This window comes from Monosiga brevicollis, genomic scaffold, assembly GCF_000002865.3.
Source record: "Monosiga brevicollis MX1 MONBRscaffold_10 genomic scaffold, whole genome shotgun sequence".
Lineage (NCBI taxonomy): Eukaryota > Choanoflagellata > Craspedida > Salpingoecidae > Monosiga > Monosiga brevicollis.
The window spans coordinates 1,182,005-1,203,756 of NW_001865047.1; the positions used below are offsets into that span (position 1 = coordinate 1,182,005).

The window sequence follows — 21,752 nt, forward strand, 5'->3', positions numbered from 1 at the left end:
TCTCTCTCTCTCTCTCTCTCTCTCTCTCTCTCTCTCTCTCTCTCTCTCTCTCTCTCTCTCTCTCTCTCTCTCGTGCGCGTGCGCATGGGGAAGAAAAGGGCAGCCGGGGATGGGACTGATGGCCTTTGCGGGAATGAGACGACGTTGGCAGTTCAGAGGGGAATGCGCATTACATGGGCCTGAACCCTGGATCCCTTTTACTTTTAAACCATCGCTCACCTCGTTCTTTCTGCTCGCAGACGCCTCCCTTCTCTCTCTCTCTCTCTCTCTGCTCTCTCTCTCTCTCTCTCTCTCTGTCTCTCTCTGCAAGACCCGTCGACGCGAGCTGGATCTGAAGGCTTGAAGCACCGCAGAGGATGGAGCGGTCCACCACCACGCCCGAGGAACCGCTGATTCCGGTCGTGCCGGCTTACGTGACTTGCGGAGCCTTGACGTTTTTGTGGCACTTGTTGATTGCCTTTTTGCACCTCGTCGGCCTGGGTGGCAGCGATCCCCGAAACTGGAGCGTCAAACGCCCCCGCAACGTTGTCCTCAGCCAGTCCTGTCGCTGCATCTTTGCCCTCATCTGGAAAAACTGGCTCAAGCCCGATGATGTCGTCCTCATCTCCCCCTTCCACCACCACAGCTTTATTCGCATGATGCGCTCCACCGGCAACAAGCTCGTTGTCATGGACATGGACGGCCAAAAGCTGCTTCCTCCCAAGGGCTACCAGGCCAAGGACTTTGCCGCCGTGGTCGTCACCCAGATGCTCGGCCGCGACTACGACGCCGCCTGGCTCAAGGCCTGGCGCGCCGAGAACAAGGACCTCCTCATCATTGAGGATCGCGTCCAGGGCGACCTCATTAGCAAGGAGGACGAAACCTTTGCCGACATCTCCCTCTACTCCCTTGGCCAAGACAAGATTCCCAACGCCCTCGGTGGTGGCTACGGCGTCGTTCACAACAACCCCCGCCTGTACGACTTTTTGGTCCGCGAAATTGAGAAGCTCCCCTTTGAATCCGCCTGGGAACGCTTCTCCTTCATCCTCAAAAAGCTCCCCACCCTGCTCATCTACAACTCTCGCTTCGGCTGCTTCCTGGTCGAGCGTCTCCTCCGCCTCTTTGGCTACGGCCGTACCGCCGCCGTCGACAACTACCGCAAGCAAAATCCCGGATTCATGCACGGTGGCTACTTTATTCGCCCCTCTCCCGCCCTCATCCGCTCCATCGACATTATGGGCGACCTCTCCCGATGGGAGGTCATGCAAGAGCGTTGCAACGTTCAGTACAGCAAGTTCCTCGACCAGATCCCCAAGCGCCACCTCGACAACGTCCGTGTCTGCGGGTCGGACAACTCGTGCTGCTACTTCTTCGTCAAGCTTCCCGACCTTGACGAGTCCCGCCAGCTCCTCGCCAACCGTGGTATCATGACCATCAACAACCAGACCTTCCTTCCCGCCGAGGACAAGGTCGCCTACCACCTTGACAACATGTGCACTCTCCCCACCTTCCTCACCCTCACCGACGAGGAGCTTGATGCCATCGCGCACGCCATGACCGAGTGCTGGGATCGCTTTGGCCACAAGGTGGCAAACCCCAAGGCTTGAGTCATCGGACAGCCAAACACCTTTCCCTTGCTTCCGCGAGCCATAGTTCGTCTGTCTGCTGACCGATTGCCCCCCTTCCTTTTCCTTTTTTTTTTTTTTTGTGCTTCGTCGTTGATGGTTTTTCAACTGCCACCCACCCGTGCAATCTTCAGTTGTTATGTCTGTTTGGTTGTCATCCTCGGCCCTGATAAACAGAAGAGTTGAGTCGATTCCTTGCCATCCCCTTGTCTTGGGCGATGTGCCGTTGCGTTGTGTGTTGTGTTAGGGCCCATCTGTGCCCGTCTTGTGTGTTCCGTCCTGACCCACCCGACCATCCTTCTAGCCGATCCGACACGGGTGTCTTGGGGCTCGGTCGTCGTGTTTGCTGGCCGTCCTTCTCCGCCCCAAATCGAACTTTGTTTTGGATGGAATGACAGCGTTGCTTGAGACCACGCAACTCGCTTAATCCGGGTTCATCGCCGCCGTCGCAAAGCCGAGACGCGCCCCTCGACATGCTAATCCAAGGCTGGGAGGAGATTCGCAGGTGAAGAAAGAGCTTTGGGTGATGCTGTGCAGATTGACGTCCCTGTTGCCGTCGGGAGTGGGTGTATTCACGTTTCAAAGCCATTGTCTGCCACCACAAAAGCCGTTGGGCAGTCAATGTATCAATCCCGCAGGCTCCGGATCAGCGGATAAGAGCTCTGAGCGGCCATGCGGTACGAGTTTGAGACTGGTAGGCGATGAGGAGCCCGAAAAATCAGTAAAAATTGACATAAATTGGGAAAAAAAAAATAAAAAAATCAGAGAAATGAGAGAAAAATACAATGGAAAGGTAGGCATATCACGGCACACGGGTTAACAAGGCGTCGCAGACACGGTGGGCGTAGGTATTGGCTGAACGTCGGCACAGAAAAGGGTGAGCAGAACAGTCACTTTGTTGTGTGGGGCATCGGCGTTGATGCGTTGCAGCGTCTGAAGCCGACGCTTGAGCCAACGGAGTGCGGCTCGGGTGCAGGCGGCATCAACGGCCACGGGAAAGAGCCGACCGGCGATGGGCGTGGTGCAGGCCCCAGAGCAAGCGGGTAAGAGCAGGGCACCCAGCTCTATGACTTGCAGGGTGAGCCAGGGTAAGAGCACGCTCCGAACCAGGGGCAAAAGTCGTTGGGCTCGGGACCCCGATGAGCTTGTTGCTCGCGAACGCACAAGCAATCGGCCCTCGAGCTGCCGCAGTTCGACAAAGGCTTGCTTGAGCTGCGTCAAGCACACTCGCATGAGCTTGGCGAGCTTGAGCTGGTCGTGGCTCAAGTCAAAAAGAGCCAACCCTGCCAGCAGTGCCACCAAGTCCAACTGCGCCGCACTGTCGTCCAACGTGCACCAGGTCGCACACAGTGCGCAGTCGGGGTGATGTAATTCGTGGCCCTTTTCCACGGCGGCAAAGCGCGCGGCAATCCTTAGGCTTTGAAGATGCTCAGCAAACAGCGGCGTGGGTGCTGTTGGGTGCCTGCCCAAGATTGCCAGATTGTGCAGACCCGATTGCTCGGCCACCGCGAGGGCGTGCCACATTGCGACGGCTACGCCGAGGGGGTGATGCCGTGGCACGTAGGTGGCGAGCCACTTTGGAGACGGTACAGCAGTCGAGCAAGTCTCTATGGTTGCTAGCACACACCCGAGGGCGCACAAGTGACTTGGGCGTAGCGTGGCCACTAGACCGTGCGCCACCTTATCCCGCAGTCGTGGGCCCTCGGGAGCGAGGAACATATCAAAAAGAAACAGAGATAGCGCCATGGGCAAGGCGTGGGAGCTGCTGCCATTGTTGGCGTAGAGGGTGTTTGGGTGCTCGTTGTGTTTGGGGGCCAAGACGACATCCAGCGTGGTAAACAGCGTCGCCTCTTCCGCACAGAGCACACGCTCGGGACAATCATTGGCCCTTGCAAAGCGCGCCCGCAAGGCCACTTCAATACGACACAACAGCGTCCTTGTAAGCTCCCAAGGATGGACCTTGGTCAGGGCGGGTAAAAGGCTGGTCAGAGCGGGTAGCGCGGCGAGGCAGCGCTGCAGCTGGCCCTCTGCTCTACCTCCAGGCCGCAGTTGCATGGCGTCAAGTTGCGCCTGTACATGGGCTTCGGCCAAAAGCGGAGGCAAGGACGGGAGGCGAGATGTCCATCGAGCCACAAGGAGCGGCAAGATGAGCCAAAATGTCCAAGGCAGCGGGGTCGAGTGGGTGATGAATCCATGCCAGAGGAGATTCCGGAGATTGAGGCCCGTGGGGGGACCGACAAGCAGCCAAGCCAGTCGGCGTTCAGCACGAGTCGCCCACGTGGCCAAAAGTGGGTGCAGCAGGATGTCACGAAGCAAGAGGGCTGCTGCAGGTGCGGGTGTGGTTGCTGTGGTGGCCGAGGCCGAGTCTGCGCTTGCGAGCGCGGTCCTCAAGCGACACTCCAGCAGAATGGCAAAGATGGGGAGCAACGGCAACAAGACCGTTTCGACTGCGGTTTTTGGGTCAGAGAACACCGCTCGCTGCAGCAGCTGGGTGGCGATTCGTTGCAGCGGGTGCTCCGGGTCTGGGACGTTAGTTTTTAGGACTGAGTAGCAAGCGTCGAGTTCTGCAGCGAGCTCGACGCGGGGGTCGCGCGCAGCCCGGTGGAGATAGCCAGCCAACACCCGGGCGTCATCGGCCGTGCGATCAACACGATGAAGCCCTGTTGCACCGTCGGCGTCCTTGTCCTCGTTGACGCTGAGGGATCCGAGGCAGACAGTCACGGTGGCCAGCGCGCCCTCGAGCAAGCCCTGAGCTTCATGAGCTGGCTCACCATCATCGCATCTCGTCTCTTCCGGAAAAAGACGTGCCAAAACCGGCGCAGACAACCGTGCCTGCCAGTCCCCTTGCAAGGACATCTTCCTCTCCCTTGTCCCTTGGCCTTTTGCTTTTTGGCTCTCGTCCCTTGTCTCTTGTTTCTCGTCCCCACTGTCCCTTCGTCCCCTCTGTCCCTCTGTCCCTCTGTCCCTCGTCCCTCGTCCCCTTGTCCCCTTGTCCCTTGCCCCTCCGTCCCTCCGTCCCCTCCGCCCCCTTCGTCCCTCTTACCCGTCCCCTGATCCACCCCCTGATTTATCCGTCCATCCCCTGTCGCCCTGAAACATCAATCGGAAACATCTGACATATCTGACAAATAGCTCATTTTGTCTGACAAACAACAGAGAGAGAGAGTTTGAGAGAGTTTGAGAGAGAGTTTGAGAGAGAGAGTTTGAGAGAGAGAGAGAGTTTGAGAGAGAGAAGAGAGAGAGAGAGAGAGAGAGAGCTTGTGAGAGAGTTTGAGAGAGAGCTTGAGAGAGAGAGAGCTTGAGAGAGAGAGAGAGAGTTTGAGAGAGAGAGAGTTTGAGAGAGAGAGAGTTTGAGAGAGAGAGTTTGAGAGAGAGAGTTTGAGAGAGAGTTTGAGAGAGAGTTTGAGAGAGAGAGTTTGGAAGAGAGAGAGAGAGAGAGAGTTTGAGAGAGAGAGAGAGAGAGAAGAGAGAGAGAGAGAGAGAGAGAGTTTGAGAGAGAGAGAGTTTGAGAGAGTTTGAAGAGAGTTTGAGAGTTTGAGAGAGAGAGAGAGTTTGAGAGAGAGAGAGAGAGAGATTTTGTGTTTCAACACACACACACACATACACACAGAGACAGAGCGCGCGTTGTCAACGAGTGAGGGGGGCACGCACGGCAGTGGTGACGGCGGCGGCAGCCGTAGGGGCGGGGTTTGATGGCTCGGAGTGAGGAAGAGGGTGGGGGAGGCGGTGGGGTTGGGAGAGGAAGACGGGGTGAGAGCCGTGGCAGGGATGCCAAAAAGATCCTGTATAGCTCCATTGCCTCGCGACATGTGGCAGATCGGCCTCAGCATCGCGGAAGGGGGCATTCCCATGCGCCACCGACCGGTGCACTGGAGGGGGCGGGGTCGGGTTCGATTGTCGATGCCTTGAGCACGGCCGACCCCCTGGCCATTGCGCAGGCTGGGGGCCACCAAGGGCACAGCCGTGGTCCGAGCAATGTCGGATCGGGACGAACCACAGCGACACCATCAGGCCGACAATCTCCCTCGCTGGCCACGCCCACCATGTCTGGGGCCAATACCCCAACGCCCCGCCTTTCACAACCAGGTTTGCCCGCCACTCTCTCGTGGTCCTGATGCATCACCTGCCACGTTATTCCCGCACGGCTTATCTCGCATTCATTCTCCCCTCCCCTTGCTCGCTCCTGCGTAGCGGTTGAGGCCTCGCTCATCAAGCTCAAGCTTCAACAAGAGGGTGTCGAGGCGAGAAACCTGGTGGCCTTCTCCGTCAGCCTGGCCAGTGACACGGACGACCGGGATGGCGATTTCACCGTCGTCCAGTCTCGACGCACCAAGCGCCAGCAACGCGGTTCCGCAAATCCCCGCACCCGACGCACGCGCTCCAATCACGACCACAAAGCCTCGCGCAATTCGGCCGACTCCCACCAGGGACTCCCCATCCGCCCGCAGACTCGGAAAAAAAAGCAGCGTCATGGTAATGCCCAGAATCACACCAACGCCGGCCCTCGAACCAGCAGCGAACCCAGTCATCAGAGTCGCGATGGCAACACAAACCAAGCCCCGCCCTCCGGCCTCCCGTCAGAGCAGACAGTCTTGCCGTCCGAGTTAGGTCGACCCACGTCAAAAACCGCGGCAGTGCAACGCGCACCTCAACCACGGTCCACGCACAAGCCTAGTGCTGAGCCTCGCCGCCTAGCTTGGGCCCGTTCCCGTGATCCGTCGGGGGGCCCCGGTCTTGGGTCCACGGCCCGCCCGGCCTCTCTGGGCAGCCAGGACGGGACCCTGGTAGGTCGCCTGGGCTCCATGGATGATTTTCTTGACTGGCATGCACACTCCACCGGCAGTCTTGATGAGGATGACCCCGAGCAACTCGAGCGACGCGTAAGATGTGCTGTTTTGCTCCTGCGATTTTGCTTGGATCGACTGCCTCGAATGCTGCCCATCATCGGCCCTCATGCCCGAGCATCTATTATCCTGGTCTCATAGTTGCGGGCCCGTTACTGGAGCCTGCTCTTGGCCCGACTCAATCAAGTGGTGGATATGCTCTACGAAGCCTGCGAGGGTCGGTCGTTGGCCCCCTCTCTGCAATGCCCCTTTGGCCTTGCGGCTCAAACTCATGTCGACTTTATTATTTCATATTATTTTGGAATCTTTGGATTTCATCTTTTTTGATTCTTCTTGAATCGCACGCTCCGAATTCTTGTTGGAGGTTGCAGATCACACCTCTGTGCTAGAGTGTCAGGAAGTCATGATGGTTCTCGAGTCTTCAACCGTAAGACGCCTTGCAATGTGCTTCCCGACTTGACAGAACCCAGCGCTTATCCTCCTGTGCACATGCGTCGCTCAAACTGCCCGTTTTTTTTTTTTTTTTTTTTTTTTTTTTCAGCGCGATTTTGCTGGGTTGATTGAGCGGTTCAAAGTGGAAAAGAACATGGCGCTTTCCCCCAACCCACCCAAAGCCGTTGCCTGGGACATTCGCAAGGTACCGCAGGCAACCGCAGCTGCGGCAGCTGGTGCTTCATCCTTTTGCACGATCCTCTCATGACCCGCAATGCATGCCCCCAATTATCCTCGCAGTCATCACGAACACCGCCCGTATCACTGATGTCATCACTCAACTCTACCATGCTGTCAAACATGCCTCTGACAGCGGTGGCAGGTGAGTGCGTGCGGGTCAAGGCAACGCTGGCTACTCCTGGCTTTTAAGGCGCTAAGATCTCAGACACACGCGTTGGCCGGCTGTTCAATAGACGCGGAAGCGCCCGAAGAGCCACCACTCTTGCCGCCAAGCCCGTCGCCCCCTGCTTCTCTGAACGCCAGCCAGGACGGGCTCGTGCTTCAAATGGGTGCGTGATGAGATCACGCATACGTCCTGTTTTTTTTTTATGTCTTGAGCTAGAGCTTATTGACTTATGCCTCAAAAAGTAGGAGCAGACTGGGCGGAAGAGCAAGATGAGTGGATCGTAGAAAGGGCCCCCGGCGATGCGGTTGTTTTGCACAAAAAGCTCAGCTCTCCAGCTCGGCGACTGACGCTAGAAGAGGTGCGTACTCCCATGTTCAATGGAGATCCAGTCTCTTCTTTCTCGCTAACGGCTTGAACATGCGTGTACATGCGCCTGTGGGTGCGCAGTCAGCTCAACGTGCCAAGCGAAAGCATATTCGCGCCGAGCGCAATCGGCAAAAATTGCAGCGTGAACAAGATCGACGCATTCGCCTCCAAAATGATCGTCTTTCCAATGTCAGTTCCACTCCTGTCCTGTTCCAACAAGCTGCCGCGCAACAATGCCGCGCTATGGGCGGCATTGTTGTTTGGGAATTATCTGGTGTCTCGCCTCATCCAGTGGTCACTCGGTCTTGCTCTATTGGATGTGGGACGTTTCGTGGCAATCCACCAGGCACGTTCGCGACGTGAGGAGTCGGAGGAGCGTTTGAAAGCCGTGTTAGAGTTCAAACACGCCAAAGCTCAGGAGCTGCGCCAGCACCACCTGAATGAGGTTGGTCCATCCCTCCTACCTTCGTCATGCTCGGTGCTTTCTGTTCAGCGGCTGTTGCGTCTCATGCCTTGATGTCTGCGGACAGGTGCGGCAAAAAGGAAAGATGGAAGATGAAAAGTCGCGAGAGATTGCCTTTATCCAGAAACTTGACTCGGAAATGCGCAAGCTCGAAGTCGAGGAGCGTTCCCGTCATGCTGATGTAAGAAATAATCCTGCCGGTAGTATTGCACTTTACAAGAACGCCCTTTCTGGCTTTCCCCCCATTCATTTAAAGCCTGCCGTGCTCCTTTCCCTGATCCGCTTTACTCACACGCACGGCTGCTGCAGGAGCGGCGTGAGCGGATCGAGGCCCAGCGCCGCGAACGCGCTCATCAAGAGAGCCAGCGATTACAGGCAGCCCGGCAGCGACGCAAGACGCAAGCCGCGGATCGCATTGCGCGCTTGCAGCAAAAGGACGAGGAACGTCGTCGGCGCGTGGCCGAGCACGAACATCGGCGACTCAGCACGCGGCGCACCTCGCGGCCCATGTCGGCGGATAGCGACAGTGGGCCCTTACGATTGGCAGCTATCTTTGACGTGGACGGCAGCCTCAACATTCCGACGCGCAACGAAGAGTCGGTGGCTCGCACGTCCAATAAGCCTGTTTCCGTGTTTGGCAGCTTGCTCGACGCTCGTGAGCGGTTCTGCTCATGCAAAGTCATGACTCTGCGCCTGGGTACCTAGAACTATCAAGCAATATCGGCAGAAGCTTAAGAAGCTGCGCACCAAGGTGGCCAAGCTTCGGCCCGCCGAAACAACCATGCCCTGTGATGCCAAGCCCATGGCACGCCATGTGTCAACCATTCTTGCTGCCTTGGGCGACCATCACGCCAAGGTGGGTTCGACGAGCGTGCTTTCTTGCGCAAACACGTTCTCAATATCAAATCAGTCCGCTCGAGACGTTTTTCTTTCTTCAATCACTTGCGCTTCTTTGTGTTTAGCCGGTTGAGGACGCATTGGAGCAGTTGCGTAAGGGCATGAACCATGCATTACTGGTCCAACCACGCGACGTGACGGAGCGGGACGTACACTCTGGGCTCTGGACCTGTGCGCGCGTACTACAGGCGTGGATGTCCCGCCCGAGGGATGTTACGCCCCGCGCTGTCGAGCTGGCGTGTGAACTGGCGTACAAGTTGGCGGCGGCCCTGTTTCAAAGACAGTGCGCCATGCACACCGCTGCACAAGGGCCCACGTCCAACGATGCCCTCCTGGGTGGGTGTTTGCACACCTGGCTGGACGCTCTCCCTCAGCTGGTGCAGCGCAAGCATGTCGCAGATGATGCCGTCAACAAACTGGCGGCGGCCACAGACATGATGGTGACCATGTTTAAGCGCTTGGCGGGTGATCTGGGTCGTGTGCGCTTGCGCGATGTTCTTCGTCATGCTGAATACATTGGCCTACCCACGCTTTGCCTCAAGGCTCTGGACGCCTGCTTGGTTGTGCCCAAGGACGCGGATTGGTCCTCGGGCGCACCAACGACCGTGCTGGCTCGACCCCTGCCGCACGGTTTGTTCTGTCTGTTAGCCTGTGTTCTATTGGAGGCCGATCGTGGCTTGGGCTCGGGCTCGGACTGCAAGACGGCTCTATGTCAGGAGGTGCTGGCGCTGGAAGGTCTCTTTGGAGCTTGTCTCCAATACATGACCGAGGCTGACATTGAGGTGAGAGGATAAGCAGGGGCCATTCGTTCGCTTGTCCAACGATTGTGTCCGGTTTATTTTGATGCTCAGCCGGTCATGTCCTACGATCACGTGCCGATCTTTAGCATGTGGCTGCCTGGTTCAACATTCTGCTGCCTCTCAGCACCTTTTCGCGCGCATCGACCAATGCGGTACGACGTTGGGTTTTGCTGCATGCATCTCTTCAATCTTGGATGGTTCTTGGCGGGCTGATCGAGCAACGGTTGTCGCATTCATCGGTACTTTGTCTCGGATAGTGGTTCTCGATTGATGCTGCGATAGCTGCGGAAAAAACGTTGTTGGTGTTGCGGTAGGTGCATGTGTGGAGAGCGGCCAGGCGCTTGCGTGCACAACTGATCTCATAGTGTCGTACTGGCAACTGGTTTAGGTCTGGGGATCCTGCTTTGATTGTGTCGTGTATCACGGGCGTGGGCCTTGGCTGCCGATACTCGCCCTCTTATCGCGCGGGCCTGGGAACGGAGGCGGTGCAGCTCTTGTGCGAGCTGCCGGTCGGGACCACGGCACCGACCATGACAGGTGCGTTGAGGTTTTCTACCTCTGCAAGATCTTGGCTCGGTTTATCGAGTCGTTGACGTGGCCCGGCCCAAGCTGCGGTAACGACCGTTTTGTGTTGTGTTGGTTGACAGGGGCGGTCTTCAATGCTGTTCTATGGCTCGCGGTCTGGGATGACTTGCTTTGGCAAACACTGCTGTCTTTTGTCAAGCCCGCTGTCCTGCGCAAGCGCCTTCAGAAACAAGAGGGTGAGTCGTGTTGTGTTGTTGTGCAACGCGCATCGGTGCGGCTTGCATTCTCTGTCTTCTTCTTGATCTCGCGGCCCGCGTCTTTTGTCACATTTCTGGGCCTTGTCCTGCTCTGTGGTACCAGATGTCTTGCTCGTTCAACAGGTGCTGGATCGCTTGGCCGAAGTGGATGCAACGGTCCCTGAGGCCGTCATTGCCTGAGTTGTGTCTGTCTTGTCTCTGATGGTGATGGCGGTGATGGCGATGACGATGCACAGCTCTCCGTGTTGTTCACCCCCGATGCTCAACCCGAATTGCCTCCCACTTCTCCCAATACCCACCCATCATCACCATCAAACTCGCCACAAAAGACAACAAGACAAAAAAAATTGACACGGAAACCGTTTCACTCGCAATCACCATCACACACACACTTTCTCATCTTCATTGTGTGTGTGTGTGTGTGTGTGTGTGTGTGTGTGTGTGTGTGTGTGTGTGTGATTCTCTTTCGCGTATTCTGTGTGTGAGTGAGTGTGTGGGATTTTGCATGACGATAAGTGGTCTGTGTGTGTGTGTGTGTGTGTGTGTGTGCGCTTCGGGTTGTGGCGTGTTGCGTTGCGGGATGGAGAGCCAGGGGTAGGGGTCGGGGTGGGGTGAAGATGGGGTGCGGAAGAGGAGGGGGTGATGGGTGTCTGATCAAGGTGGCCGGAATTGCGGTGCCATCACGGCCCCACGGCAGACCGGTTTGGTTGCTCGCGCGTGCTTGGGTGCGATGGCGCATGACGCAGGCTTTTTGGGGACGCTTGACCTCCCACTAGGTCAAAACTCGTGTCGGCAGGCCTTGTCGCCTCGCTTTCCAGTGACTCATTTTACTCGTCCTGCTCCAGCACAATAGATAACCACTTGGTCTTCGTCGCCGGTTGCGGTTTGAATCTCGTTTTGCAACACACTGCAGCACGTATTCGACTGCCGTCCCTGTCCTTCCGCATCGTCTCCATCATAAGATTATTTTCCACGCCTCCATCAACATGGCTTTGCGAGGTGCCGCCGCCGCTCTTCGTCGTGCGTTGCCTCTGTGGCGCTTGGAACTGCGAGCTGCCACGCAGCGCACGTCAGCCATGATGCGGGCCCAGTTTGCACGCGCCCGCCAGCAGTTGAGTGAGCCGGTCATTGGTACCGCCCTTCCGTGCCTGGCCTTTTCACTCTTTCACCATGCCGAGGAACAAGCCGGCGAGCGTACGTGCCCGGCTTTCATATCGGGTTGATCATCGAGTAGTCAAGTCGCCAACGTCAGGCCTCACCGCAGCTGTTCGTCCGTGCTCGGCTCGTTAGTCACCCTCGAGGACGCGGAGCTCTTGGTCATGGCCACTAAACTCATCGAAAAGAGCAAGTTTGAGCAGGTGTGTCCCCCCTCCCTCTTCCTGTCGCGCACCTTTGCCACGCCCGTCCCGCACCCCATCTGGCTTCTCTCACATCAATCTGGCTACAATGCTCAAGGCTGTGCAATGCTACAAGGCCGTTTTGCGCAACGAGTCCTCACTCCATCAGTCACAGCGCACCGTTGTGCACATGCGAGTCAGTGCGCGTGCTTGTGTTCGCCTTTTTCCCCCAGGCCTTGGTTCTCGCCTTTTGCTGATGTCGGTGTTCGCCGCTACTAGCTGGGCGACTTGTACTACCGCATGAAAAACTACGCGGCAGCCTCGGGCCACTATGAGGAAAGCATCCGCTTTCTGCACAGCCACTACCACGAGACCAAGGACAAGCGTTGGCTCAAGGCCATGGTTGAGGTATTATTAGTATTAGTATTATCGTCGTTATCTTATCCATGCAGCTTCTTTTCGACTTTGCGCAAAGCATCTCCTCCCAGTTGCTACTCGGGCTTAGTTTTTCAAGCACGCAACGCACGCAATGTGTTCACTCCATTGTCCTGTGCCCCGTCGCTGGGTTATAGTTGTCTTTGCATCTAGCAGACTGTAAAATGCATCAAGGCGAGCCAGAGACCGCCGAGTCTGGGTATCGCTGGTGTGTTGAGACCGCCGAAGAACTCGTTCACAGCTCGTCCTCCATCTTTGCTGAGGAAAGTGAGGAGGTGTGTATATTTTGTCTCCTGACTTGGCCAATTGGCGGCTCCTTGTCGCATGAAGGATCACTCCTCATTTGTCATTGCATTTAGCTGCAAGCGCTGTACGGCATGTCTCTGGAAGAATACTCCAACTTTTTGCTCCTGCGTGCTGAGTATGCGGACGACGTCTCGGTACGTCGCAATTTGGTGGCGCACGATCAAGAGGCTAAGTTGGTCTAGCGTGTGACCTCATGTCGTTCCCGCCTTCCACCTCAGCGTCACGAGGTCGCGCAACGCTGCGAGCAGCAGGCTGTGCGGGCATACGAGGCCGCTAAAGGCCTGCAGCCGATTAGCCATAGCACCGTAAGGGTATTGTGATGATGTGATCCCTGGTCGTCCGGTCCAGAATCGGCGCGGGCCGTCTCCTTATACTGTCGTTGTTGTCGCCAGGAGGCTCGTTGCTTGAGCACCGCAAGCATGGCTGCCCAGCTCGATGGTGATTACAAAAAGGTGAGACTCGGGTTTTTGCCATATTGTCGATGGTATCCAGGAATGATTGCAAATCATTCCCGCGTCGCATTAATTGTAGGCTCGCAAGTACGCTCTGGAGACGCTGGGCCTGTGTCGGCAAGAGAATTGTGCAGACATGAGTCTGTATGAGGAGTTGCTCAAGCGGATCGAGGAGGAAACAGGTGCCAACACGGCAGGCTCGGCCATGGCCTGAAATAGCTTCCCCTCGTGATTGTACGACGTTATTTGGAAAAGAGCCTTGTGTTTTGTTTTTTTAGTAAATGCCTGATTGTCCGATTGTGGCAGCCGTGCTGTACAAAGTTGTATCGGGCGAGCGGGTATACTGAGGTCTGACTGGGGCCGAATACAGCAGCTCTTGTCAATTGAAGTAATCTGAAACATCTATTGGGCATACAGCATATGTACAAGACCTGCGGGTGGAGGATGCGGGGTTTGTCTATTCGTTGGGGGTGGTAGAAGGCCAAGTGAACATGGAAGGAATATCCGGACCAAAGAAAATTTTGGTCTTGTTGGCCACGCTCTATGTACAAAGGGCAGGGTGAGGCTGTGAGGTGCACCGCGTGCGCAGTATGTTTGGCGCATCAACAAGGAAGGGGCAGGGGTTTTACCGTATACATGAGAGCCTGCAGGTACTCGGGGGTGAAGCGAGCCTAGTAAAAGCGAGGTGCAATGAGATCAAGTCTGTAAAAGGGCTTGGAGCGTAGGCAAGCGTGAAAATGAATCATCACCTTCTCGGCCTCGGCCTGCTTGGTCAATTGGTAGTATTCTGCGTCCACAGCGCCCTTGGCGCGCGCCAAGCGGATCTGATCTGAAGGCACGCTCAAGCGCGATAGTGACAGATTGGGGGAATGGAGCTTGTTAGTGGCAATGCTGGTGACGGGGCTGCATTCCGGGAAAAAGAGCAGGTGGCAAACCTTCGAGGGTCGACATTTTCTTTTCTGCTTCTTTTTCAGCGATGCGGGCTTCGTTCTCAATGGTCTTGACTTCCGCCTACAGGGGTGGTGGGTGCAAGCCGGTGCGCCCAAGATGAGAGGAGGAAAACGTCATAGAATGGAAGGGTGTTGGTGGTGGTGTTGGGTGGTGTTGGGTGGTGGTGGTTGAACTGACTGCTTTCTGAGCCTCAATGACGGCGCGCTTGCGATCCGTCTCGGCTTCCTTCTCCACGACACGCTGACGTTGTTCCCTAGCGATGGGCGAGCAGCAAGGCGGGCACAACAGTGAGGGAGCATGGCCAAGGGCCATGGTTGATCAGCACGCGAGGGGGTGGGCCATTGGCCCATGATGGCCGATGAGTGCTTTGGGAGCCTGGGGCAGAGCTGGAGCGTACGCGATGAGCAGCATTGTCTTCTCCGCTTCCATGGCTTCATAGTTTTGGCGAATGGCTTCTGGGATGATGGGCTTTGTCACGCGGACGGCCTGTGGGAAGAGCATGGCTGGCACTGAGCCGAGGGTCGCTTGGCTCGCGTATGCAGGCCAATTGTTGACGTACGAGAATTTGCAGGCCGGGCGCAAGTTTGTTGAGGTCGGCTTCCAAATCTTGCTTGAGGTTTTCATCAATCTGATCAAACTGATTGACGTACACTTCTTGCAGCGTGTGGACGCTGCAAAACTATCGTGGATGGGTCAGGTCAAGCCATGGCAAAAGGCGGGGCAGGGCAACGGGCCTTGACGTTGATCGGGCACCAACCTGGTTGAGGGTGTGGTGGACCTTGTCAAAAATGAGGGGCTGATCGTAGGAGGGGGTGAATCGACGGACGGTATCCAACACTACGAATCAGGCGGGCCTTGGTGAGCGCGGCGGCGGCGTATGTGCCGGGCCGACAAGCCTTTAGGGGCGTACCGGCTTCTTTGTCGAGAATGTTGACGACTTCAACGCGGTCAAAGTAGATCATGACACCTCCCGAGGTACCGCAGGGGACGTTGCGCACCTCGTCTTTTTGCATTGTGATCTGGTGGGGATTTTTTTTTTTTTGGTGGGGGAGAGGGGGGGGGGGGGGGTGTGTCAAGCGCATTATCAGAGGGGGAGGGAGCGTGGTCGACAAGATCTGAGGGCTTGAAGATTGGGCTGACCTGAACCTGCTTGACAGAAGTTAAAAAGGGGATCAAGACGTGGTAGCCAGGCTCGGATACGGCATTGAGCAAGGCACCACCTATGGAGGGCAGAAGAGAGAGAAGAGGGAAAGAGAGGAAAGGAGAGGGGAAGAGAGTGAGTGAGAGAGGTGCCAGGCGGGTCAAAAAAAGAAGACTGCAGGTCATGGAAGGCAGGTCGTCATGGGAGGCAGGTTGTAAGAGACCTCGGTAGTAGATGCCGACGTAGCCCTCCTCAATATGATGAATGCCACCGAATTGGATGATGAGGGCAGCCACGAGGGCAACCCCTGTCACGATTGTGTGAATGGCTGCGTTCATGCTGATGATGGGCGCAGAGGATCTGTGCGTCCAACCCTGTCGTGGCAACGATCAAGTGAGAGAAAATGCGCCCATCCTCCACAGTGGTTCGACTTTTGGATCAAGAGGCAATGAGGAGGCGAGAGGAGAGGAGAGAGGAGAGAGGAGAGAGGAGAGGGGAGGAGAGAGGACGTACGGCGGAGAGTGAGGCGGAGCGTGAGAAGGAGAGCCAGGAGGCGAGAGGGAAAGAGATCCAGGCGACGAGTCCAGGTGAAGAGTGAGATCCAGACGAAGAGTGAGATCCAGGCGACGAGTGAGGCACAGGGGGATTGAGGCACAGCAGGAGGGGGCGGAGTGAGAGGGCTCAGGGGGTCACGGACGCGATCGAATTTGGCGATGCTCACGAAAGCACTACAAAAACCACTCAATCATCTACATAAACTACTCCAAATATACCATTGTATTTCCTTGAATACATGATAATGCTACATAAAATAGATATTCAATAGCATAAACCTTGGTAAGAACGATGTGGTGTGTCCACATCACTTTGGTTCAACTTTTCTGACATTTTATGATCTCTCGACTCTCTCTGTCTGTCTCTGTCTCTCTGTCTCTCTGTCTCTGTCTCTGTCTCTCTGTCTGTGTCTGTCTCAGTCTCTGTCTCTGTCTCAGTCTCAGTCTCTGTCTCAGTCTCTGTCTCAGTCTCAGTCTCTGTCTCTGTCTCAGTCTCTGTCTCTGTCTTTCTCTGCGTTGCGCCACTCTTGCCACACATGCTGTCCTCCTGCCTCGCTGTCTTTCTTTCTCACTTTCTCCCTCTCTCTCTCTCTCCCTCTCTCACTCCGTCTCTCACCTTCACTCTCCCTCGCTCACTCCGTCTCGCCCTCTCTCCGTCTTTCTCTCTCTCTCTCTCACTTTGACCGCTCGCTCACTGTCTCACTCGGCCGTGTGTGTGTGTGTGTGTTGTCGCAAGGCGAGCAGCCGGTGTATGTGTGTGTGCGGAGGGGGCGGGGGGTTGCCGGTTTACCATGGAAGTTTGGCTAGCTCGACGGCGACTGTCGCTCCTTGTGCTCTGGGTTCACGTGTGTTGGGCCGTTTCGCCGTGGCCCGGCTTGGTCGCAGACGAGAATGGCACTCTGCACATTCAAACGCCCGTGGCGGGCGCAAAGGTCTACTTCAACGGGGTGGATCTGCTGGCCAAGCTGGCGCGCCTTGAGAGTCAGCTGGCTTACCTCAACAGAACCAGCGCCACCCCTGCTGCCCCGTGGTCCATGCCGACAGCCCATGTGCTGAACCTGGGCAGCATTGGCCCGCCCAAGACCTTTGAGGTGGCTGATCTGGACGGGGACAACTACCCAGACATCATCACGGCCGATGCCACCTCCACCATCTTCTGGCAACGCAACCTGCACAATCTCACCTTTGCCGAGCCTCAATACATTGACATCAGCACCCCGGGGACCGTCGTCAAGTTGGTCATTGCCGATGTCAACTTGGATACGAATCTGGACGTGTTTACCGTCGATTCTGTGGGCAACGTCTTGTTGTACGTCAACCTTGGTCTGGGCTCCTTTGGCTCCCGAGTCCCCGTCTCCGATTCCACAGGCATCACCGAGGCTGCTGCTACCGACCTTAACAACGATGGGCTCCTGGATCTGGTCTATGCCTCTGCCGTGCATTCTATCATTGGGTGGCGACGAAATTCCAATGGAGTCAGTTTTGCTGAGGATGATTATTCCATCGATTCTGGAGCCTTATCCGTCTCGTCCCTGGCCCTCGTTGATCTCGACGCCGATGGCCACATTGACATTGTGAGCGGCAACTTCCAGATCAACGGCCTCCGCTGGTCCCGCAATCTGGATGGAAATGGCAGTTTTGCCCAAGCCGTGAGCCTCACCACCAACGCCTCAGCGCCCACTCTTGTGGCGATTGGGGACCTGGACGGTGATGGGTGGGTGGATGTGCTCAGTGCTAGCGGTTTTGTCAACGCGATTCAATGGTTTCGCAATCTTGGCCATGGATCTATCGACCCCGCCCCGCGTCCCATTGCCCATGCCGGCGCGGCCCCGCAGCTCACGTCCTTGGTTGTGGCCGACCTCGACAGCGATGGTGATCTGGACGTGCTGAGCACCCTCCCCAATGCCGAGACAGTGGCATGGTACGTCAACGACGGCGCCGGCAATTTCAACACCATGCGCCCCCTCACCACCACCCTACTTGACGCACGAAACTGCCGAGTCAGCGATCTCGACCTCGACCAGCGCCCCGACGTCATTGCTTCCGGCAGCAACCCCGGCGAGCTATACTGGTTTCACAACACGGGGTGGTCCAGTACTTGACCCCTGCTTCTTGCGACCCGCCTCACCTTTTATTCCTCTCTGATCACCTCTGTTACTAATGATTGATGAAACATCCGATATACTCTTGATGATAACAACATGTAATTGATGATGGACATGTGAATCATATTATCTTGGCCAGCCTTGATCTTGCGCGTTGGTCTTGGAGCGGAAACGGCGGTTTGTACACTTTGAAGGACGTTGTCGAGTTGTTGGGTGCGAGGAGATTTATAGATGAGGAAACCAAGACCGGCGAAAATCAAGCAGTCAATTTCTTGCTCGTCAACATTATTAACACGACAACGTCACGGCTACTCGTGCCGGCTCGAAGAAAGAGATGGCGCAGGTTATGGGTTTTCTGCCGACCTAGATCAAACGCAAGAAACACCAAGCGTTCGCCTGGACGCACGGCGGCGGGGCTTGGTTCGGACATCTTTTGCGGTCATTGACAAAGCGACAACAGAGTTGCACGCCTGTCAGGTGCGCTGGATGCTAGTGAACTGGCGCAGGGGAGAGTGGCAGTTCAGTCAGAGGCACAACGATAACTTCTGGCACGGCAGCAGCCGTGGGGGGAGCCACGGGAGGTTGTTTTGGACCAACTCCAGTCCACAATTGGCGGAGCAGATGGAGGGCACGATTGGGCAGCCCCATGAGAACAACTCCAAGAAGCATGGCGGCCATGCCGATGGCTTGAAGGAGGGCAATGTGCTCATGGAGGCAAAGGGCACCCACGCAGATGGTGAGTACGATGGAGAGACTGGCCATGGGGGCTACGATGGCCGAGTAGGAGCGCGCGGCTCGGGCCATAAATACGTAAGACAAGTTGGCACTGGCGCCACCAACACCTGCCAAAAGGGACAGGGTGTGGACGGTGGACCAGCGGCTCAGGTCCAGATCACGGTAGACAGTGGCCACGGCAATGGCGCCAGTCGCCACAAAACCGGCCACGATGACGGTAAATTGGAGGAGTTGCAAGCGCAGGGGCAGATTGCAGAACCACTGGAGAAGGCTGCTGCCACAGCCCCAACCCATGACACAGAGGAAAAAGTAGCCAATGTCCACGGGGTTTTGAAGATCAAATTCACCCGTGTCAGCCAGGGCAAAGAAGGCAATAGCCGCCACGGAAAGCAACATGCCCAGCACTTGTTGGCGATTGGGGTAATGACGCAGTACCAGAATGGCAAAGAGCATGGGAATCACCTTGTACATGCTGCTGAGCGGCCCCAGCAGGGAGACGGCACCGCCGCTCATGGACATTAACAAGTAGCCCTGTTGGCCAAGGTTCTGGCACATGCCGGCGGCGGCACCGACGACAAACAACTTGTGCCACAAGGCCGAGCCCTGATTGGAAGTGGAGCTTGGCTCGGGTGGGGAATGGGTCAAAGTTGTGATGGCAACGGCCAGCGGAAGTGGGCTCTCAAGCATGGGTTTTGTGTTCACAAGGGTCTCGGGCTCCAGCGGCATGGCGACGCCGTGGTCCAGGTACATGATGGCAATGTGGGTTTCCGGTGGCAACGGTGCTTCCAAAAGAGACGTGAGATCAGCTGCTGGTGGTGGTGGTGGTAATGTGTTGAACGCCGAGTTGGTTATCGCATCAAGCGGTGCCAGCGCGGGGAGGCTTGTGCTTGGGTTGGAAGCTGGGGCGGTGCTGTTGCTACGTGCACCCAGCCCGCACAGCAGTCCAAGACCCAAAGCAAGGGCCACCGAAGCCTGACCTGCCAGGAAGAGGGCATGAATTGTTCCAATGCCAAACTCATCATCCTCATCCACCTCCTCAATGTATCGAAGGGCGGTGGCCATGCCCACCGAGGCGACAATGTGGCCGATCAAAAAGGCCCAAAACACGGGCTGCAACCCCAAAGGGGCCGCAGTGGGAGGTGGCATGTTGCTTTGATCGTGGGCAGTCGATGGCACGCCGATAGGACCTTTTTTTCGTGGCACGGGCACGGGCACGGGCACGGGCACGGGCACGGGCGACGAAAAGAGGAAATCAAGAGTGAAGAGGCAAGCAAAGGCCAAAGTCGAATGAAAGGAGGGAGAGAGAGGAAGAGGGAGAGAAGGAATGAGTACGTGCGAGTGGAAGGTGCGTTCGAGGGGGAGGAGCAAGCAACCAGCGTGTTGGAGAAAAGTTGCTGGAAATGCATGTCCCATTTCACCGAGGAGCTGCAACGATTTGCTCACACGTTGAGAACCGGGTTCTTATACGCTCATGCCCACCTGTAAGGTGGAAACAAGCCAATGACACCATACGTATGTGCATGACTTACCACACCTCAATGACGTGCATGTGTTCAAATCAAGGCAAGAACAAGCAAAACGGTCAAAAGTGCGGGTGTTGTTTCTCTTTCGCGCATCAATTACATCATCCGTTCTCTGTTGCGCAATTGCCAGAAGAATAAAGAAAAAAAAAAAAAAAGGAAAAAAAAAAGAGAGTGACATGCACGGTTACAACACACCAGCGCGAAACTGGTGCGGTTCGCGGCTCGTCGCGCACACTAGGCCACGCGCGCTTCATGGGAGATAAACTCAAGTGCCTTTTCTTTGGAGACGACATCAATTCGTGACACCTACGCGCGAGCAATGTTGACGTCAGCTTCAAAACCTTCGCCGGCACGCCGGCCCTCGCAATAACGAAGCTTACCTTGTCTGCAAACGAGACGCCATAGCACTTGTCACAGTTGACAAGCAGTTCCGGTCTAAAAGAACACGGGCAAAAGTCACAAGCCGTCGTGGCTCTCCGTGAAAAGGCGATCCAAGCCGTCATTCCTTACGAGACTAGACACGTTTTTTTGTGCCGACAACTCGAGCGCACCCACCGAAAGGTAGTTGTGATGTATTGGGCTTCCCGAGAGGCCTTGTAAATCATGCGCGCCACCGCGGCCCGGTGCGCTGGGTCCAGCGCCTGGTCAATCTCATCAAAGAGATAAAAGGCGGCAGGATCGCACTTTTGGATCGAGAAAATGAGCGCCAGCGCCACCAACGACTTTTGGCCACCCGACAACGACTGCAAAAAGTGCGTGTCCTCGCCTACACCACCATTTGCGCCCAACAATCAATGAGTGTGGCACTGCACCGCGTGCCCACTCTTCAGCCGTCCATGACATCCACAGATGTGGTGCAGCAGGGATGCTGCCATTGGCAGTGTAAAGCACCCTTTATCATAACCAATTCTTACCACGACCCGTAAAGTTGACGCGAATGGCCACGCCAATAAACTCGTTGATGCGGGGGCGCTTGCCGCGCTTGCGCGTTGACGCATCAGTCTCCTGCGACTACACACGCACGCACGCACACACACACATGTACAAAAGTAGGATCAGTTTCAATATTCGGGCCATCACCAAGACAGTGTTAGTAATCGACGCACCTCGTCACCATCCTGCGACGCGTCGCCTCCCTTGGACCGCTGCATCACCAGCTCGCCATGTCCGTGGGGGACCAGCTCCTTGAATACATCACTGAAAAACTTGCAAACCTGAAAGATTCACGTCCTTTATCAGACATGGCAAAAGGCGCAAGGCAGGCCACATTGACAAGTACATCACACCACGGTCATACCATCTTGAAGGTTCGCTCAATGGCCTCGTCCTTCTTGTTATCCAACACCATCAACAGTCGCTCAATGGCCTTGTCTCCATCGTCCTAAAGCCCAAGTCAAATTGTTAGTGATGGTTCACACCTTCGAAACAGACACAGAACAGCAAGGCTGCTCAAAACACGTCGCACTTTAATACCAACCCCTAGACACACACCTGATCCGTCTTGCGTCGCATCAGCGCTTCGCGTTGCTCGGAAAAGCTCACATATTGCTCCATGGCCTTCTTGTTCACATGACTGCCAAACCACATTTCAAAAGCCACAAGCGTGAGTGACCATAGGA

The 21,752-nt window shown here is 56.2% G+C and overlaps 7 protein-coding genes across 7 annotated transcripts; 3 read left to right on the forward strand and 4 right to left on the reverse strand.

Moving 5' to 3' along the window:
* Positions 1–356: 356 nt before the first annotated feature.
* Positions 357–1,990, forward strand: MONBRDRAFT_32492 (uncharacterized protein; the record flags this gene model as incomplete). Its single annotated transcript, XM_001745822.1, has 1 exon — positions 357–1,990. The coding sequence occupies one exon, from the start codon at positions 357–359 to the stop codon at positions 1,584–1,586; it is 1,230 nt and encodes a 409-aa protein (XP_001745874.1). The 3' UTR covers positions 1,587–1,990.
* Positions 1,991–2,420: 430 nt separating this feature from the next.
* On the reverse strand, positions 2,421–4,647 carry MONBRDRAFT_37142 (uncharacterized protein; the record flags this gene model as incomplete). The annotated part of the gene is made up of 1 exon (XM_001745951.1): positions 2,421–4,647. Exon 1 carries the CDS (start codon positions 4,458–4,460, stop codon positions 2,421–2,423), a length of 2,040 nt encoding a protein of 679 aa, XP_001746003.1. The 5' UTR covers positions 4,461–4,647.
* A 55-nt stretch (positions 4,648–4,702) lies between these two features.
* MONBRDRAFT_25585 (uncharacterized protein) lies at positions 4,703–5,206 on the reverse strand (the record flags this gene model as incomplete). Its single annotated transcript, XM_001745952.1, has 1 exon — positions 4,703–5,206. The coding sequence occupies one exon, from the start codon at positions 5,204–5,206 to the stop codon at positions 4,703–4,705; it is 504 nt and encodes a 167-aa protein (XP_001746004.1).
* Positions 5,207–5,647: 441 nt separating this feature from the next.
* Positions 5,648–13,338, forward strand: MONBRDRAFT_8364 (uncharacterized protein; the record flags this gene model as incomplete). The annotated part of the gene is made up of 18 exons (XM_001745823.1): positions 5,648–5,690; positions 5,796–6,484; positions 6,990–7,085; positions 7,181–7,262; positions 7,847–8,097; positions 8,183–8,296; positions 8,425–8,711; positions 8,821–8,971; positions 9,078–9,794; positions 10,178–10,349; positions 10,460–10,573; positions 11,885–11,952; positions 12,211–12,339; positions 12,504–12,641; positions 12,726–12,806; positions 12,891–12,977; positions 13,065–13,124; positions 13,204–13,338. 18 exons carry the CDS (start codon positions 5,648–5,650, stop codon positions 13,336–13,338), a joined length of 3,414 nt encoding a protein of 1,137 aa, XP_001745875.1.
* A 243-nt stretch (positions 13,339–13,581) lies between these two features.
* On the reverse strand, positions 13,582–15,554 carry MONBRDRAFT_25588 (uncharacterized protein; the record flags this gene model as incomplete). Its single annotated transcript, XM_001745953.1, has 10 exons — positions 13,582–13,665; positions 13,754–13,795; positions 13,874–13,953; positions 14,060–14,135; positions 14,253–14,328; positions 14,473–14,561; positions 14,635–14,754; positions 14,833–14,912; positions 14,986–15,094; positions 15,216–15,554. The coding sequence occupies 10 exons, from the start codon at positions 15,552–15,554 to the stop codon at positions 13,582–13,584; spliced, it is 1,095 nt and encodes a 364-aa protein (XP_001746005.1).
* A 1,007-nt stretch (positions 15,555–16,561) lies between these two features.
* Positions 16,562–17,987, forward strand: MONBRDRAFT_37143 (uncharacterized protein; the record flags this gene model as incomplete). Its single annotated transcript, XM_001745824.1, has 1 exon — positions 16,562–17,987. One exon carries the CDS (start codon positions 16,562–16,564, stop codon positions 17,870–17,872), a length of 1,311 nt encoding a protein of 436 aa, XP_001745876.1. The 3' UTR covers positions 17,873–17,987.
* A 377-nt stretch (positions 17,988–18,364) lies between these two features.
* On the reverse strand, positions 18,365–21,687 carry MONBRDRAFT_8367 (uncharacterized protein; the record flags this gene model as incomplete). Its single annotated transcript, XM_001745954.1, has 7 exons — positions 18,365–19,720; positions 20,514–20,568; positions 20,689–20,899; positions 21,048–21,144; positions 21,240–21,347; positions 21,431–21,514; positions 21,625–21,687. 7 exons carry the CDS (start codon positions 21,685–21,687, stop codon positions 18,365–18,367), a joined length of 1,974 nt encoding a protein of 657 aa, XP_001746006.1.
* Positions 21,688–21,752: the final 65 nt, after the last annotated feature.